Source organism: Aquarana catesbeiana, linkage group LG04, assembly GCF_042186555.1.
Source record: "Aquarana catesbeiana isolate 2022-GZ linkage group LG04, ASM4218655v1, whole genome shotgun sequence".
NCBI lineage: Eukaryota > Metazoa > Chordata > Amphibia > Anura > Ranidae > Aquarana > Aquarana catesbeiana.
In genome coordinates, this window is record NC_133327.1 from 240533187 (window position 1) to 240553106 (window position 19920).

General features: G+C 42.8%; 1 protein-coding gene across 1 annotated transcript in view; it reads right to left on the minus strand.

Annotated features, from left to right (window-relative positions):
• The window catches only part of MCCC1 (methylcrotonyl-CoA carboxylase subunit 1), an 85114-nt gene extending 73752 nt beyond the window's left edge, over positions 1-11362 (minus strand). The window contains exons 1-3 of the mRNA XM_073626291.1: positions 11211-11362; positions 5818-5864; positions 1349-1488 (exon numbers count right to left, since the gene is read on the minus strand). Of these exons, the coding sequence (XP_073482392.1) occupies positions 1349-1488; positions 5818-5864; positions 11211-11278 (255 nt within the window). The 5' untranslated portion in view covers positions 11279-11362. The remainder of the gene's footprint in view (positions 1-1348; positions 1489-5817; positions 5865-11210) is intronic.
• Between the last annotated feature and the right edge of the window lie 8558 nt (positions 11363-19920).

The following is a 19920-nucleotide window of genomic DNA, read 5'->3' on the forward strand; positions in this document are numbered from 1 at the left end:
CACTGAGGCGTTAACATTGGCAAAATAATGTACTAACAAAAACAAACAGTTTTACTGCAAGCAGGGTCCAGTCCAGGCATAACAGGGTGGAATATTCCATTTGACTCCTTACTGAATTTATAAAGTATATCTAAAGCCAAAAAACCACCCCCCCCTTTTTGGAAAGTGAGGAACAGTTACAATTCCTGTCAGTTTAATTCTGCCATCTGTGCCCCATTGGGGACATATCCCTTCACTACCTGTCCTGGAGACACACCAGGAGGTGAGAGGAAAGGTCTCTAAAATGAGTTACAGCTGTCACTAGAGTATGTGTCCCCATTGTAGGTTTTCCTATCTATTCATGTTCTGGTGACAACTAACAGTTTTGGAATTTGACCCACGTAGAGTCCCAGTCACAATGGTCAGCAGGACAAATAAAGGGGTGAATCTCCCCTAAAGGGGACACAGACAGCAATAAAAAATTGACAGGTGTTCTAACCACTTACCAGTTTATCCAAAACTTATAAATGATACACTTTAGAGGCTCATGCACACAGATGTAAAACACGCGGTTTTCAGATCCCAAATTATTATTTTTATCTGTGTATCTGAAAGCAGAATATTATATGCTATGGCTCAAGCACGCAGCTTTATTTATATCAGTAATATTACTCTGATTTTTTTTGTCTTGTTTTAGTTTTTGGCATATTTATATTGAATTTTTTTTTTTTGTATAACAATGATTTAAAGTGGGTGTAAATGCAAAAGGTTTTTTTTATCTTAATGCATTTTGTTTATTAAGATAAAAACCCTTCTGTGTGCAGCAGACCCCTCAACACTTACCTGAGCCCCATCTAAGTCCAGCGATGTTGCAGCGGTGTCTCGGGTGCCCAGGACTCCCCTTCTCATTGGCGCCACTGGCTCCCACTGCTATCAAAGTCAGTCAGCCAATGAGAAGAGAAAGGGGGCGGTTTAAATGTGTAAAAGACACACCAAGGATTGGTGCGTCTTTTACACATTTAAACATATGTAAAGGTGTCTCAATTTGGGCTAAAGAACTGGAAAAAGAATTTTCATCTGTACCTTTTTTGCGTCTAAACACGTGTTTACGGAAGTACTTTACTGACAATCACTTGCGTTTTTTAGGCAGGATATTGCTAGGAGAGCCTCTGCCAGCAAGATGCTGCGTAGATATCAGTAAATAATTACAGCCATGTGCATAAAACCTAAAGCATCGAAGGGCTGCAAAGCGCTGAGAAGGCTTTGTTGTGGTTAAAAACAGCACTTTGCTCTAGACTCTGAAATGCACACATTTTTTTTTATTTAAAAAGATGCGAGTGACACACTAATACTAACAAACGCAGTGTACCAGAGAGACGTGCATGGAATTCCTGTCTGCCTCACTGTACACAGCCACCGACTGCACGCCCATCTTCTTTGCTGTGCGCATCACTCTGCATGCTATTTCCCCTCGGTTTGCAATGAGGACTTTCTCGATCTTGGATTTGCCTGAAAAACAATAACAAACACAAGTCGACTTGAAATAAAGATCAACAAGCAAAATCAGCTAGTGTTCCATTAGATGTACATACATATACAGTACAGTGCCTTGAAAAAGTATTCACACCCCTTGACATTTTCCACATTTTGTCTTGTTACAACCAAAAATGTAAATGTATTTTATTAGGATTTTATGTGATAGACCAACACAAAGTGGCACATAATTGTGAAGTGGAAGGAAAATGATAAATGGTTTTCAAATGTTTAAATAAAAAAAAAAAATAATTATCTGAAAAGTGTGGTGTGCATTTGTATTCAGCCCCCTTTACTCTTATACCACTAACTAAAATCGAGTGGAGCCAATTGCCTTCAGAAGTCACCTTATTATTAAATAGAGTCCACCTGTGTGCAATTTAATATCAGTATAAATACAGCTGTTCTGTGAAGCCCTCAGAGGTTTGTCAGAGAACTTTCCTGAACAAACAGCATCATGAAGGCCAAGGAACACACCAGACAGGTCAGGGGAAAAAAAATTCTGGAGAAGTTTAACCACTTAAAGCGGGGGTCCACCTATCTATCGTTTTTGTTTTTTTTAGTTCATTCACAAACTTTTCTTCTCAGCATTACATACTCACATATTGTGTGTAATATGTCCGCCTGTGTCAGATTTCGTCGGAAAGAATAACTTATATTATTCACTGCAGGCGGTTTTCATCTTCATTGTGGGCATTTGAAGCCCACAAGCATTTATTTCCTGGATGTGGTGAATGCTGTGCTCCCAGCATTCACCGCTCGTTCCCGCACATGCTCAGTGGCATCCTGGGAAGCCTGAGACTAGCTCCCAGGAGTCTGGGAGAGGCTAGAAACACGCCTACTCCCATGGGAGGAGAACCAGGAAGTGCAAAGAAGAATAGAAAAATAAAAAGTAATTATGGCGATTTAAATTTTTTTAAATGGCATGTCAGCATCTAGGCAAGGAAGAGAATACATACAGATATTGTTCAAAATTTGGGTGGAACCCCGCTTTAAGGACCAAGCCTCTTTTTTACACTTGTTGTTTACAAGTTAAAATCATTTTTTTTTTTTTTGCTAGAAAATTACTTAGAACCCCCAAACATTATATCTATTTTTTTTCTAACACCCTAGAGAATAAAATGGTGGTCGTTGCAAAACGTTGTCATATCGTATTTGCGCAGCGGTCCTACAAGTACACAAGTTTTTGGAAAAAACACACTTTAAAAAAAAAAAAAAAAGACAACAGTAAAGTTAGCCCAATTTCTTTTTATATTGTGAAAGAAAAATGTTACGCTGAGTAAACTGATACCCAACATGTCATGCTTCAAAATTGCGCCCGCTCGTGGAATGGCGAAAAACTTTTACCCTTAAAAATCTCCATAGGCGATGTTTAAACATTTCTACAGGTTACAAGTTTTGAGTTACAGTGGTCTAGGGTTAGAATTATTGTTCTCACTCTAATGATCAGGGCAACACCTCACATGTGTGGTTTGAACACCGTTTTCATATGCGGGCACTACTCATGTATAAGTTTGCTTCTGCACACAAGCTTGTCAGGACAGGGCACTTCTTATTTATTTTACTTCTCATTTTTTATTTTGACACTGTCTTTTTTTTATTTTTTTATTAATGTAAACATCCCTTGTAATAGAAAAAAAAGCATGACAGGACCTCTTAAATATGAGATCTGGGGTCAAAAAGACCTCAGATCTCATATTTACACTAAAATGCAACAAATAAAAAAAAAAAAAAAAAAAATCTCCTTTAACCACCTCAATACAGGGAACTCCTACACCCTTCCTGCCCAGACCAATTTTCAGCTTTCAGCACTCTTGCACTTTGAATGCCAATTATTCAGTCATGCAACACTGTACACAAAACAAAATTTTTAGCATTTTTTTCACACAAATACAGCTTTCTTTTGGTGGTATTTAATCACCACTGGGTTTTTTATTTTTTGCGACATAAGTGAAAAAATTTGAAAATTTTGAAAAAAAACATCACTTTGTTTTTAGTTTCTATAATAAAATTAATTCATTTTGGTTTATAAATTTGGGCCAAAATGTATACTGCTACATGTCTTTGATCAAAATAACCCAAATAAGTGTATATTATTTGGTCTGTGTGAAAGTTATAGAGTCTACAAGCTATGGTGCAAATTATTGAAAATTGATCACACCTGATGCACTTCCGGCCTATCTGATCTCTTGAAGCCCTGAAATGTCAGGAAAGCACAAATACCCCCCAAATGACCCCTTTTTGGAAAGTAGACAGACCAAGGTGTTCAGTAAGTGGCATAGTGAGTTTTTGAAGTTGTAATTTTTTCCCACAATTCTTGGGAAAATAAAGACATTTTTTTTTTTTTTTTTTACACAAAATTTTTAGAACAAGTTTTTTCTCACACACAGCATATGCATACTTTCAATTACACCCCAAAATACAATGTACTACTCCTCCCGAGTATGACGATACCATATGTGAGACTTTTACACAGCCTGGCCACATAGAGCAGTCCAATATTGAAGTAGAACCTTCAGACGTTCTAGGAGCATAAATTTAATTCCTACCTATGAAGGTCCTGGAGCACTAGGACAATGGAATTACCCACAAAATTACCCCATTTTGGAAAGTTAAAACCCCGACGTGGCAGTGGCATGGGCGGGTGACAGGTACTCGGATGGGCTGGTGACAGGTACCTGGGTACTCAGATGGCCTTGTGACAGGTGCTTTGATGGGTTGTAACAGGTCCGCTTTGTTAGGGGGAGCAATCAGTGTTTTTGGTGTATACTGTAGGCAGTAACAAGCTGTTACCGCAATGGAGGAGAGCCCGGTAACAGCTCGTTACCGCGGTTAATTGACATTCTGTGATCGGCTGTGACTGGACACAGCGGGTCACGTGGAAAAGAGCCAATTTCATTGGCTGTGTCAGTGTGACAAACCTCATCCCCAATTGCCGCTCACGCGCGCCTGCCATGCATGAGGACAATGCATGTGACCGGCTGTGACTGGACACAGCCGGTCACATGGTAAAGAGCTGATTTTTATTGGCTCTTTACACTGATCTGGGATGGGCTGCGTCCCGAGGGACATGCCTCATCCCTGATCGCCCTGATATTCCCCGATCACCGCAGGAGTGGCGAGAAGCCCAGGATGCCATATGACGCCCGCCCGGGGGGACAGAGTGTTCCTGCGGACGTCATATGACAATGGCCCGGTAGGGAAGTGGTTAAGAGCTATGGGCGGAAGTGACTTTTGATGTCGCTTCTGCCCTCCCATGCTATGGAGCAGAGAGGGGGCCATCTTCCCCTCAGTCGGCAGCCAGGCATCCACGGGAAAGGATGCGATCGTCTCCGCTGCTACCGGCGGGTCCGGTAAGCGGTGGAGAGGATCTGAGCGTGGCGGGAGGGGGGTGGGCACCTCTCCCGCCGCCGATAAAAGTGATCTTGTGGCAAATCCACAGCAGAGACCACTTTTATCCTAAAGAAAAACGTACAGGGTTCCCAAAAGTATCGGGGTTATGCCAGCTAGCTGCTGGCATAACCCCGGTATTTAGCGTCAAGGTACCGACGTACGGGTACATTGTTTTGCGTGAAGTGGTTAAAGCAGTGTTGGGATATTTTTGTATAACCTAAGATTTGAAAATCTCACGGAGATCATCCAAAAATGGAAAGAGTATGGCACAACTGCAAACCTACCAAGACATGGCCGTCCATCTCAACTGACAGGCCAGACAAGGAAAACTTCAAAGTAGCAGCCAAGAGGCCCATGGTATCTCTGGAGGAGCTGCAGAGATCCACAGCTCAGGTGGGAGAATCTGTCCACAGCACACCTAGTAATTGTGTACTCCACAAATCTGGCCTTTATGGAAGAGTGGCAAGAAGAATGCCACTGCATCAATACTGCTCCATAAGAAAAGAGCACAATCATCGTATTTATGGTTTTATTTCTTGTTGCAGATGTTTATATAACCAGTGGCTGTGTGGGTAACCCAAGACAATACTTTTATGTCTGCAGTCACAGCATAGAAGTTGTGGGAAACCCTGCAGTGCCAAGTTCACACAATACTGGCTGCAAATTGGGAAGTGTGATATACACTGATCAGACATAACATTATGACCAATTAAGGTAAAGAGAATAACATTGATCATCTATCCCATGACAATAGGATCAATCTGTTCTGTAAGACCAGGGAGAAAGAGCAGCGCTGCTGAAGATGGGCACAGCACCGGATTGATACAAGACTGGAGGGGGGGGGGACATTTAGTGAAAGGATTTTTTTTCTTAATGTAGGTAATTCATTAAGGTAAAAAAAGAATGTCATACCTGCATCGGAAGCATATCTCAGTGATATGGAGCCAAATGCCCATTTCCTGCAAATAACACGATAAAAACAGATTACACAGTATTTATATAGCGCCACTTTACACATGAATCATGCTGCATTTAATGAGAAAAGATTTTGCTGTAGATAATAAAGATGACTTAAACAATCATAATGTGTATTAGCAGGGTGGGCTTGATTTAAATCAATTCGATTTAAATCGTAATTTTTAAAGAGCAACTGTCATCTCTGTCCTCCTCTGACCCGCTGTTGACTCATCGACAGTCCCATTCACTTTAATGGGGCGGCTGGTGATGCAGCAGTGACACAACAAGGTGAGGGAAACGGCAGCAGGTGAGTGGATGCCTGCTAACAGACGCTGCCATGATGGATGACAGGTGCTCTTTAAAATGTAAGGACTTATTCTTGCTGGTAGTTAAAATCTTTAATATTTGAAAACAAAATGAAGGTTTCCTATTTAGAATAATAAGGTGTCAGGTTAGTAAAACAGAGATATCAGAATCGATTCAATAAAGGAATATTTCCTGAACTTTTATCTCATGGTTACTGTAAAATTGTGTGAATGCATCAATGCAGTGCATGTTATCTCAGCTTGGATTTATTGAATGAGTTTGCCAAAAATGTAAATATTGCAGAATATACAGCCTCATGCTATATAACTAAGCTCCATTTCATGCTGAATAAACTAAATTATTAATGTATCTTAAATTGAAAACTATCTATAGATAGATTTTTACTCCAAAAGCATTTTATTTAAAAAAAAATTGATAAAAATCTAATTTAACCAACTGCTATCCGCGCTATGGCCAGATGACGGCCACAGTGCAGACCTGCATTCCCGTCATATGACGGCCTCCCCTGCGCACGCTCCCTGCGCTCGCCCTGCAGGGCGCGCGCCGGGCGCGCTGTGATCACCGAGTCACTGAGACTCGGGTGATCACGATCCATGTAAGGAGCCGGTCCCGGCCCCTTACCATGTGATCAGCTGTCAGCCAATGACAGCTGATCACATGATGTAAACAAAGGATCGGTAATCTTTTTTTTTTTTACTCACGCTGACAGCGCAAGTAGAAAAAAAAGCCGATCACCGGCTCGGATGCCAGGGACTTCGGTCCCCAAGTGGAAGAGGCACATCTGCCTCATCAGTGCCACCTATAAGTGCCACCTAACAGTGCCCACAGTGCTACCTAACAGTGCCACCTAACAGTGCCCACCTGTAGTGCCAATCAGTGCTGCCTGGCAGTGCTGCCCATCACTGCCACCCATCAGTGCCCATCACAGCCGCCCATCAGTGCCCATCACTGCCGCCTCATCAGCGTACATCAATGGAGAAAAATGACCCGTTTTAAATTTTTTATAAAAAAAATAAAAAAAATTTTTATTTTTAAATTCAGTTTTTTACATTTTTTTAACAAAAACTAAAAACTGCAGAGGTGATCAAATACCACCAAAAGAAAGCTCTATTTGTGGTGAAAAAATGATAAAAATTTCATTTGGGTACAGTGTTGTATGACCGCGCAATTGTCATTCAAAATGCGTCAGCGCTGAAAGCTGAAAATTGGTCTGGATAGGAGGGGGGTTTAAGTGCCCTGTAAGCGGTTAAAATTAAAAAAATAAATAAAAAAAAAAGAAAAATCAGGATTTTTTTTAAATCATTAGTAGCAAACACATTTTTCAAACATGGTAATATAGCAGTATAGTTAAGATTTTGTAGGAACATTGTAAATTTTCAGGTTATCATGTATATTCCTATGAATCATTATTTTGCATTTATAACGTATTATTTTTAGTTCTAATTTTTGAATGGAAAGGTCTGCCTTCATTATCATGTGGTGCAGCCTCAATGTTGTGATATGCAGCATCTGTACCCCTAAGTGAGGACTGGTGAGAACAAGTGGGAACTAGTGAGAACAACAGTGGCAATAACACAAGGAAACAACACTTCTTATGGAGTTCTGTGTACAAAATGCCTTCAGGTCCTTAGATTGCAAGTAGGTGACATCTGAATTTTTTTGTTAATTTAAGAAAACTGCAGACTGAAGCTGTAATTTTATTGAAGCAGAACTAAGCAATGTAAAATTGCAATAAAAATAATTAAATAAAAAGCAAAAACAGGCATCAAGAGGCAGCAGTGGAGCCTCCTGAATGTCTTTCAGACACTGCTATACTGTCTGCTGAAAAGGTATCCACCACAGATTGCTTTTCAGAGGACGGTAAGCTTACCACCTGTCTGAAAGAACCCTTACTTTTGAAGCTGCTTCTACTGTGACCTCCTCCTCTCCATTTTACTGTTGATTGCACAGCCCCAACACCTCCCAAACAAGTGTTCAGCTATGAGAACTCAGCTTGCCTAACCATGCATGTACAGTCTGCTCTATCACTCGTCCTGCACCGAAAGAGCGAGCAGACTGAGCAGGCATGGTTAGGAAAGCTGAGTTCTTGTAGCCAAGAGCTCATCTACTGCTTCCCACAGTAGAAGAGGCTTCAAAAGGAGGACAGTATTTTAACATACATACATTGAAAACTGTAATGCATATGGAATGTTAAAGGTGAACTAACCCTTTAAATGAGTGTACTTCTAGCACTTAATGTCTACTGCCCCTTGCACACAGGGATGTCTAGGAGCAGTGAGTCTCAATGGTACCCATGTTTAGGGCTCTATGCAGTTAGGTACGAATGCCTGCAAAAACCCGCATCCTGGGCATTTGTACTTGAACATATAGGGCCCCTAAATATGGGTACCACTCAGCCCCATCCAGCTGCAGCCTGCCATAGCCTTAAAATGACATTAAAGTGTTGTTTTTTATTTTATTAACCACTTGCCTGAAGGCACTTTTACCCCCTTCCTGCCCAGGCCATTTTTCAGCTTTCAGAGCTGTTACACTTTGAATGACATTTGCACAGTTATGCAACGCTGTACCCAAATTAATTTTTTACATATTTTTTTTCCACAAATAGAGCTTTGTTTTGGTGGCATTTAATCACTGCTGTTTTTTTTTCCTTTTTTTGCAAAAAAAAAGTTTCTCTTCATTTCTGTCAGAAAATGTTTGTAAATAAGTGATTTTTCTCCTTCACTGATGAGGAGGCACTCATATGCGGCACGAATAGGCACTACTAATGGGCATGGAAAGGCAGTACTGACTTGCATCACTGATGGGCAGTTGGGGCTGCTCTGATAATCAGGGTATAGTTACATAGTAGGTGAGGTCGAAAAAAGACACAAGTCCATCAAGTCCAACCTATGTGTGTGATTATATGTCAGTATTACATTGTATATCCCTGTATGTTGCAGTCGTTCAGGTGCTTATCTAATAGTTTCTTGAAACAATCGATGCCCCCCGCTGAGACCACCGCCTGTGGAAGGGAATTCTACATCCTGGCCACTCTTACAGTAAAGAACCCTCTACGTAGTTAAGGTTAAACCTCTTTTCTTCTAATTTTATTACTGATGATTAGCGCCCCGATTATCTGTACAGGTCTCCCCGCTGGGGGCACTGCTGCATACAGATTTTTTTTTTTTTACATTTATGCATAGAATGCACAAAGGTAAAAAAAACCTTGAAACTTTACAACCACTTTAATACCGGGCACATCCCCCCTTCCTGCGCAGGACAATTTTCAGCTTTCAGTGCTGTCTTACTTTGAATGACAATTGCGCGGTCATGTAACACTGTACCCTAACTAAATTTTTATCATTTTCTTCCCACAAATAAAGCTTTCTTTTGGTGGTATTTGATCACTGCTGGAGTTTTTATTTTTTGCTAAACTAAAAAAAAGACTGTAATTTTTGAAAAAAAAAAAGTTTCTTTGTTTCTGTAATAACATTTTGTTTTCTCCTTCACTGAGGGGCACTGATATGTAGACTTGATGGGCAGCAATGTTGATGAGGTACTGACAGGTTTTCCTGATGGGCACTGTTGGTGGCACATCTGATGGGGCTGTGCTGAAAATCAATGTGCTGATTATCAGCACAGAACCCCCCCCCCCCCCCCGACAGGGAGAACCACCGATCGGCTCTCCCTGCCAGCAGGAACCAAGGAAAGCCATTTACTGACACTTCCTGGTTCATGCTGTGATTGGTCACAGCTGATCACAGAGGCTCCTTACTACGATTGGAGATGCAGTGTGTCAGAGTGACACACAGCACCACTGATCGCCGCGCTGCGGGCATGTGCCGGCATTTAATCCTGCTGGACGTCATATGATGCCCAATCAGGATAACTGAACCACCGCCCGGTTGTCAATCTGCTATAGGCTGGGTGGGAAGTGGTTAAAGTGTTACAAAAACCACAATAGTAAAATTAGTCTGTATATGCAGTAAAGCATGCTGGTTATACTCACCGTGGAACTTAAGAGGTCTTTGCTGATCCTCCCCTTCTTCCACAGTCCCCAATCCATCTACTGATAGTACAGAACCCTGGGAGGCACTCTGCACATGTTCAGTTTGGTGGCAGTTTTTTGGAAGGGTGCATGTGATCGGCACAGGGCCAATCGGCACTCTTCAGAGGGTCATGGGTCATGCAGCCTCATATGACAGTCTGAGGAGAATGAAAACTCCTACTACAAGATATAACCAGACACTGATAGACATCACAAGACTGCTATATACTACTGATGAGAAAAAGTATATTTACTTATATTTACTAAAATAATTGCATTTCCATGTTCTGTGTACTGTGGGAGACCAGATATAGTGAATGCAGGTTCTGGGTTTAGTAACACTTTAAAGTGGTTGTAAAGCCTATGCATTAAAGTGAAAAAACTACTGTGCTGCAGCTTTTTATTACCTGAGCTCGATCCAGCGATGTGCATGGGCGCAGGTCTCTCTCCTCATTGGACAGATTGATAGCAGCAGGAGCCATTGGCTCCCATTGCGGTCAATCAAATCCAGTGACATGGGGGTGGGGGCTGAGTCCAGCTGTCTGTGTCAATGTACATAGCAGCGGGACTTGGAAGTGGCTTGCCGTGGGGGCATCCAATGAAGGGGAGGGGCATGGAGCGCCGGCAGGGCACCCCAGATGAAGAGGATCAGGGCTGCTCTGTGCAAATCCCTTGCACAGAGCAGGTAGCTATAGGCATGTTTTCATGCATTTTAAAAATGTTCACAAATTTTGGGCATGTTTACAAAACGCTCACGTGTGAATGTAACCTAATACATGGACGTACTAACAACATACTCCTGGTGTCTCCTATCAGACTGTAAAGCAGTGTTAGGAACATGTATGTACACAGGTATGATGGTGTAGGACTGTAGGTGATCCTGTCATTGGGTGTGATATCCTCTTCATAGGAGCGGACTGACCCTCTGATAACACAACTCTCCATTATCCTGTACCAGGCACACAACCCTCCCCCTCCTCCTCCTCCATATTACCGAGCCTGCAGTACGGCTGCCAGCCCAGGACATCGTCTCCTTCTGACACAGACCAGGGAGGCCGCCATGTTTTGGTCTCATTGACAGCTAGGTCACACCTCCGCCCCGCCCCTTCCGGAACTCCATCCCGGTGTTCTGTCGAGAAATGCGCATGTTTACAAAACGCTCACGTGTGAATGTAACCTAATGCATGGAAGGGGGCGCTTCTCCACAGAGCACCGCCTCGATAGCGGCTTGTTTGTTGCTAGGTATGATGTCATATATCCACGCCCCCTTGTACGGGGAGCTCCGGGGAGAACCCCACCGATACTGAGCGGAGTGCTATAATACCGACCGTTATATCACCGCACTGTACTTGTACACTCAGTGACCACCCATCTACTCATACCTAATACACTTACCTACCCCTCTATACTCCTACCTACCCCTATATACACCTAGCTACCCCTAAATACACCTACTGACCCCCCTGTACTCCTACCTACCCCTATATACACTTAGCTACCCCTAAATACACCTACTGACCCCCCTGTACTCCTACCTACCCCTATATACACCTACCTACCCCTATATACACCTACCTACCTACCCCTATATACACCTACCTACCCACCATATACACCTACTGACCCCCCTATACTCCTACCTACCCCTATATACACCTACCTACCCCCCATATACACCTACTGACCCTCCTATACTCCTACCTATCCCTATATACTCCTACCTACCCCACTATACTCCTACCTACCCCTATACTCCTACCTACCCCTATATACACCTACCTACCCCCCTATACACCTACTGACCCCCTATACTTCTACCTACCCCTATATACACCTGCCTACCCCTATATACACCTACCTACCTACCCCTATATACACCTACCTACCCCCTATACTCCTATATACACCTACCTACCCCCCTATACTCCTACCTACCCCTATATACACAGTGCAAACAGCAAACTTTCTTCAAAGACCAATCACTTGAATGGGTGGGGGATGTGAAGTGTATAGATTAGAGAGATACTCAGTCCTCTTCATGCAACAATCTTACACTGGTTGGTAATGGCCCCTTACCTCATTATACTGAGGTTACAGCATAAATCAAACACCGCTCGTATCAGCTCCTATGTGGGTTGGTCCTGGATCCCAGACTAGATCTCTGTATGCCTAAGATCCTCAAGGGGCAGGGCGGCTAAGAGAGGAAAGGGATGCTATATAGTGTAGTATTTTTAAAACCATGTAAGCGTTATTAACATTAAAAGTAGCACTCACACAATATATAGCAGAGAGCGCATGTAACCAGCGAGCTCCTACACTTCTGACAGTGGAAGGTGCCTGTCCCGTCCCTACACGTGGCGTCACGGGTCACGTGACTTCATCAGGGGATGTTGTGGTTAGTATTTTGAGTTTTATTCGCTGGGCGATTGGGAGCCAGTGTAGGGATTGGCAGAGAGGGGTGGCAGACACTGAGTGGTTAGTAAGGTGGATAAGTCTGCAGCAGCATTCATAATAGAGGAGGGGATATCCTTTGGAGAGGTAGGCCTATAAGAAGGGAATTGCAATAGTCAAGACGAGAGATAACAAGGGAATGAATGAGTAGCTTGGTGGTTTCATTAAAATGGGGCAAATTTTAGAGATGTCACGGAGGAAAAGTCTACAAGCTTTTTACAATGATTGGATTTGGGGCTGAAAGGACAAGTCAGAGTCTAGTATTACACCTATTGCCCTGGCGTGAGGGGAGGGATTGATGGTTGATGATTGCGGCGATCTTTCCCCGGAAGTGGGAGCGAATACCTGGTTTTAACAGGTATCTGCTCCCACCCCCCACCCCCCCGGAAGATGCCAAATGTGGCACCGAAGGGGGGAAGGAATCAGATCCACGGAAGTTCAATTTCTAGGTGGAGCTCTACTTTAAAAAGTCGTTTTTGCATAAAATTCAAAGCTGATCTCTGGCCAATCCCTGCCCCCCACCACCAGTAACTGCTCATTAGGTTACATTATCCCCTTGCCTACTGGGCACCTATACCCCCTTCCTGCCCAGGCAAATTTTCAGCTTTCAGCGCTGTCACAATTTGAATGACAATTGCATGGTCATGCAACACTGTACCCATATGAACATTTAACATTATAATTTTCTTTTCACACAAATAGAGCTTTCTTTTGTTGGTATTTAATCACCACTGGGTTTTTTATTTTTTGCTATAAACAACAAAAGACTTACAATTTTGAAGGAAAAAACCCTCAACACGTAGTTTATTATAAAATTTTGCAAACAGGTAAATTTTCTCCTTCACTGATGTGTATTGATGGGGCGGCACTGTTAGGCGACACTGATGAGGAGGCATAAGAAAGGAAGTGAAGGGTGTGTTGGGTATTCCCAGGGGCGTACCAAATGGTAGGTGAGACCGGCGCCTGCCAGGGGCGCAGGCTGTGGGGGGGCGCCAATTGGCAGTGTTCTTCATTTCAGCACAGGCACAGCAGCGGTGGACTGGCAGTGCTGAGCACTGCTGCTTGCTGCTGGGCTAGTGGGCTGGCCTCTACAGTGCGGGGTGGGTGCCTGCGGCCGTGGAGCCGCACTGACAGATCAGAGTGCTGTCTGAGAGCCTGAGCCTAGGCTGAGCCTGCTGTCGCTGCCTGACTCTGAGTGTGCCTGCCTGGTGTGGTGGTGCTGGCTAAGTCTAAGACCGCGACACGGAGAGGGGGAACAAGGTAACCCAACTCCTCCACTCTGAATGGCATGCTGGAGCCTTGGTCTCGCTTTCCGGCTCCAGCCTCCAGTATGTAATCAAAACTGAGGAGGGAGGGTTTACCTTCTTCCTCCTCCGCGCCTAGTGGATTTAGGCTGGCTGGCTCCACCCACCTCCTCCTGTCCCTCCATCTTCTGATCTCATCTTCTTCTCCAGCACGCAGCGCAGTGTGGAGAAGGCCCGGGAAGACAGACAGTCAAGTGTCGGTGAACTCGTCTCGGTGTGCCAGTGAGTCAGTGCCAACTGCCGTGAAGTTAGGTAGGTCACAACTGAACTGACAATTGTATTTGAATTTACACCTTTGTGACAGTGAGACTCTGGTAGAAGCATCAAATGTAAAACAACACATGTAATGATGCATAAACGAATGTATATTTTTAGGGCGGTTCACATATATGCAATGTCCGCAGCAGAATTGGATTGCATGGGTGTTCACACCTGTGCGATCCGATTCCTGTCCAAACTGACAGATCACACTGCGATATGCAAACTAATCTGGGGTGTAGTTAACTTTCTGTTGACACCACCACACATTTAACCCTTTGATCGCCCCTGGTGTGAACCCCTTACCTGCCATTGTCAGTATTACAGTAACAGTGCATATTTTTAGCACTGATTACTGTAGTAATGTCACTGGTCCCCCCAAAAGTGTCAAAAATGTCAGTTAGGTGTCCGATCTGTCCGCCACAATGTCGCAGTCCCTCTAAAAATCGCAGATCGCCACTTTTACTAGTAAAAAAAAGAAATAAAAATGACCTAAACCTTTCCCCTAGTTTGTAGACGCGATAACTTTTGCACAAACCAATCAAAATACACTTATTGGGATTTTTTTTACCAAAAATATGTGGCAGAATACAAATTGACCAAAAATGATGAAAAAATTTGATTTTTACACTTTTTTATTGGGAATGTTTTATAGCAGTAAGTGAAAAATATTATTTTTTTTTTTTAATTGTCGCTCTTTTGTTGTTTATAGCACATAATCAAAAAAACGCACAGGTGATCATATGCCACCAAAAGAAAGCTCTGTTTGTGGGTAAAAAAAAGGACGTACATTTTATTTGGGTACAGCGTCGCACGACTGCGCAGTTGTCAGTTAAAGTAACGCAGTGCCGAATCGAAAAAAAATGGCCTGGTCATTAAGGGGGCAAATCCTTCCGGTCCAGAAGTGGTTAAGCATGTAATTCTTCATCCTTCGGAATACATTTACGTTCGTATAAGCATAAACTATGCCAAAATACTTCATCTCCATAGCAGGATTTTTTTACATTGCTAAACCCGGCTCTGAATTACAGCGCTAAACACCACTATGTGCATGGAGAAGTTTTTTATGCTGTTTCTGATGTGTTTGGTGCTTTTACAAGGTGTCTGCTGTGGGAAAAAAGTCCCTGAACCTTTAAAAAAAAAAAATGGTGAAAAACGTACAGATGAGAATGTGACCGATAGGAAATCAGGTTGAATGGACAGTAGTGCATTTCTGCAAAACTGAAAATGCACTGAAAAAAGCATAGGTGTGTACCAGGTCTTACTAAAACTGGTGCACATAGAATCTAGTTCAGCTGTGCATGGTAACCAATCAAATTTTAGATTTTATTGTCAAAGCCTGAAGTACAACTATAGGTAAAACTTTTTTTTTTCATATTGGATAGAGCAAGGGGGGGTTATAACCCCGATCAAATTATTTTTTGACATTTGTATCCCATTGAGGAGATTTCCCTTCACTTCCTGTCCCATAGCTAAACATGAAGTGAGAGGAAATCCCTGCATATTATGGGAATCCCCTGGGGACCCCCAGGTCAGCAGAACTAGTGTTCCCTTTGAAAGATTTCTAATCTATTACTTTTCTGGGGACAACCAAAATTTTGGGATTTTCTTTTACTTTCATTTTCAATGATAATGATAAACAGGAAAAATAGAGAGGGTGAATCTCCTTAAGGCCCCTTTCACACTTGTGCGATTGATCCTGCAACTTGGGACTGCAAAGTCGCATGACAAGTCGTACCTCATGATTTCCAAAAAGTACAATTCATATCTGTGCGACTTCAAGTTGCAGTGACTTCAGAGTAGTCCCTGCACTACTTTGGTCCGACTTTAATGCGACTTGAGGTCCATAGACCTCAAGATTACACAGGCATTGCTTCAAGTTGCGTCAAAGTCACACGACTTTCAGGTTATACAAGTGTGAATGGGGCTTAACGGGGTTACAGACAGCAATAATAACTGACAGGTGTTCTAATCCATCTCCACTCTATCCAAAACTAAAAAAAAAAAAGTTTTATTTTAAGCTGAAGTTAGAAGCTGATTGGTTACTATGCACAGCTGCACCAGATTCTGAGAGCACCAGTTTTAGTAAATCTCTCCAATTGGCTGTAATAAAGCTGCATTCATTCAGATCCTTAAAATGAAAACCACAATTCTTAGCTGAAAGTACCATTTGCTTGTGCCTGTGTGCATGATCTTTAAAGCATCATCTCTGCACTAAGGTATTACCCTCCTCTAAGGCCTCTTTCACACGAGGGATCCGTATGTCCGTTTTTCATCCTTCCGTTTTCGGATGAAAAACGGACATACATGTATCCCTATGGAGCGTCGGATGTCAGCGGTGACATGTCCGCTGCCATCCGACCCGCTCTGATCCGAAAAGTGTAACGGAGGAAAACCCTACTTTTCCATCCATTTTCGGATCGGATCGGGTGATGACGGACACTACGGTCCGTCATCATCCGATCCCCCATAGGGGAGAGCGGCGCTCTGACAGGTCCGTAGCTGCGCAGTGTGCAGTGATGGACCTGTCATCTTTCTGCTCAGCAAGCGAGTGTTCACGGGGCGGATCATCACTGATCCGCCCCGTGTGAAAGAGCCCTTACTTTTCTGCAAGATTCCAGGACAAAAGTCACAGCCATACTGCTGACTCTCCGTTTATGAGCCTTGCTGTACGTGAGATTGCAGAAAGTTACTGTTAAAATAGATTCAGGTATGTATACTATCTGTAATTAAAAATACATTTTTAAGGGGGGGGGGGGGTATGGTGTCTTGGTATGGGGCACATTCAGGAGAGGAGCAGGGAGGGCTGGCGGGGAACCCCAGAAGAGGAGGTAAGTGACTGATTGATTGTACAGAGCAGGTAAGTATAGCCTCTTTTTTTTATGAAAATAGTTGACTTTATAACTGCTTTAAATTACATTTATTGAATAAAAAATGTAAAATGAGTTATATTAGAAAAAATATAAAACCTATTAAGGTTTATAAGGTTTTATATTTCTTCTGAATGTGATACCACGTGTTTATCCTAAATCTCATCTGACTACTATGTTTATATGCAATATCTTTTTTCGAAAGTCAAAACAATTGAAAAGGGACTGTATAGCCTAAACATTATTTTTAAAGGATATGCAGACAATTAAAAATTAAAGGAAATTGATGTAAAAAAACAACAACTGAAATTCCAACTCTTTAATGAAGGGGGGGTGGGCGCCGATATAGATTCTTGCCAAGGGCGCTGGAGACCCAAGGTATGCCTCTGCCCATAGCACAACATAATAGAAAGCTGAAGAAGAGATTGTCACTTCATTTATCAAATAAGTTACGTTTGCACGATTGAAGAAAATGCACAAAAAAAAAGGCCATTGGAAAACCTAGGAGACAGATAAAAGAAACACAAGTAGTAAATCAAATGAAATATGAGTTCAGTTTTTAACAACAAATTTTTTTTCCATAGTTTTTACCTGCTTGCCGACCGCTGGCGGCGCAGCTCTCGTTGCGGGAGGGCGTCATATGACGCCCTCGCTTTCCCGGCCCACCAGGGGGCGCGCGCGCGCACCGCCGCTGGCAATCGTGCACGCACGCTGTGTCACTGGGCACCCAGTGCGTGTGCCTGCCGGCCGCGATGTCCGCCGGGCACCCGCGATTGCCAGGTAACACAGCAGGACCGTGGATCTGTGTGTGTAAACACACAGATTCACGTCCTGTAAGGTGGGAGGAGACCGATGATGTGTTCCCAGTACAGAGGAACACCGATCGGTCTCCTCCCCTTACAGTTAGAAACACTCCCTAGGAACATAATTTCCCCTCAATCACCCCCTAGTGTTAACCCCTTCCCTGCCAGTCACATTTATACAGTAATCAATGCATTTTTATAGCACGGATCACTGTATAAATGTGAATGGTCCCAAAAATGTGTCAAAAGTGTCAGATATGTCCGCCGCAATATTTCAGTCACGATAAAAATCGCAGATCGCCGCCATTACTAGTAAAAAAAAAAAAATAATAAAAATGCTATAAATCTATCCCCTATTTTGTAGACGCTTTAACTTTTGTGCAAACCAATCAATATACGCTTATTGCGATTTTTTTTTTTTTCACCAAAAATATGTAGAAGAATACGTATCAGCCTAGACTGAGGAAAAAATTTGTTTTAAAGAAAAAAAAATGGATATTTATTATAGCAAAAAGTAAAAAATATTGTGTTTTTTCAAACTTGTTACTCTTCTTTTGTTTATAGCGCAAAAAATAAAAACTACAGAGGCGATCAAATACCACCAAAAGAAAGCTCTATTTGTGGGGAGAAAATGATAACAATTTCATCTAGGTACAGTGTTGTATGACCGCGCAATTGTCATTCAAAATGTGACAGCGCTGAAAGCTGAAAAATGGCTTGGGCAGGAAGTGGGTGAAAATGCACTGTATTGAGATGGTTAAACAGTATCTGGCATATCAATTGCCCCCCTACCCGCAAAATACTCCATAAAGCTTTGCCGTACTTCACAGGCGCTTTGGGGGGGGCAAGCCAGGACGGCCAGGTTCAAGTCCCATCAGGTTTGATTACTGTGAGTTGGCTTTAGTCGCAACTGAGGCCAAATAGTTGGCTGCATTGTTTCTTAAAAATATTGTGAATATGCAGCAGGAAAGAATAATGTGGTTTAGTTTATATTATATATTCCTTGTTATATTCCTTATTGATTGCAGTAAGGAATAGTCAGAACCGGCTGGCCATTATGCCAAAGGCATTTTCAACCACTCTTCTGGCCCTGGCCAGCCGGTAATTAAAAACCCTCTGGTCCGGGGTGAGGGTCCTCATAGGGAATGGCCGCATAAGATGGTCCACCAGCGCAAATGCTTCATCTGCTACAAACACGAATGGGAGGCCCGCCACGTTGTCTTCTGAAGGTGGCAAGCCCAAGCTGCCATTCTGGAGCCATCTGTAGAACTATGTCTGGGCGATGACTCCACCAACCCGGCCATTCTTCCCCACGTCCACATAGAGGAATTCATAAGTCGCCGACACCCCTGCCAACAACACTATACTACTATACTCCTTGTAGTTGTAATAGTTGGGGGGGTGGGACGATGTGGACGTGTTTCCCATCTTTTGCCCCACCTCAGTTGTGAAAGTCCAACTGCTGGGCAAATTGGAAGGCCACAGTCTGCCATTCCTGTGGGTTGGAAAGGAAACTGTGGAGTCAAACAAGAAAAAAAAAATATTACTTTTGCACATAACATTGCATGCAGATTAGACACAAACATTCTTGGCAAATATAAGTATAACATTTAGTGAAATGAGTATTTAAAGTCAAAAGTATAAGGTCCACTTACTGTATCAGATTCCTCACCCCCTCTGATGGACCATTGTAAAAATGTTATGGTGGTGGGGGGGGGGGGTTGGACAGGTAACCCTCTCCACTTCATTGAGAGCTGAATGCATAAATAATGTGTATTACTTTGGCCAGCCCCTCTTACTTACACTATTGGCAGCCCACTGAACAGGTAAGAAGTTTCATAATCCAAAAATATGAATACACACTGTACAAATTGAAGCACATTTTTACATTCTGCAATTATCTATCAAGATAATAGGAGAACAAAACTTTGAACAGTACCATTTGAAAGTATTCAGGCAGGCCCTTGCACTACATGCTTTGGTGAACTCATCCATAAATCTGACCACAAAAGAGGTAG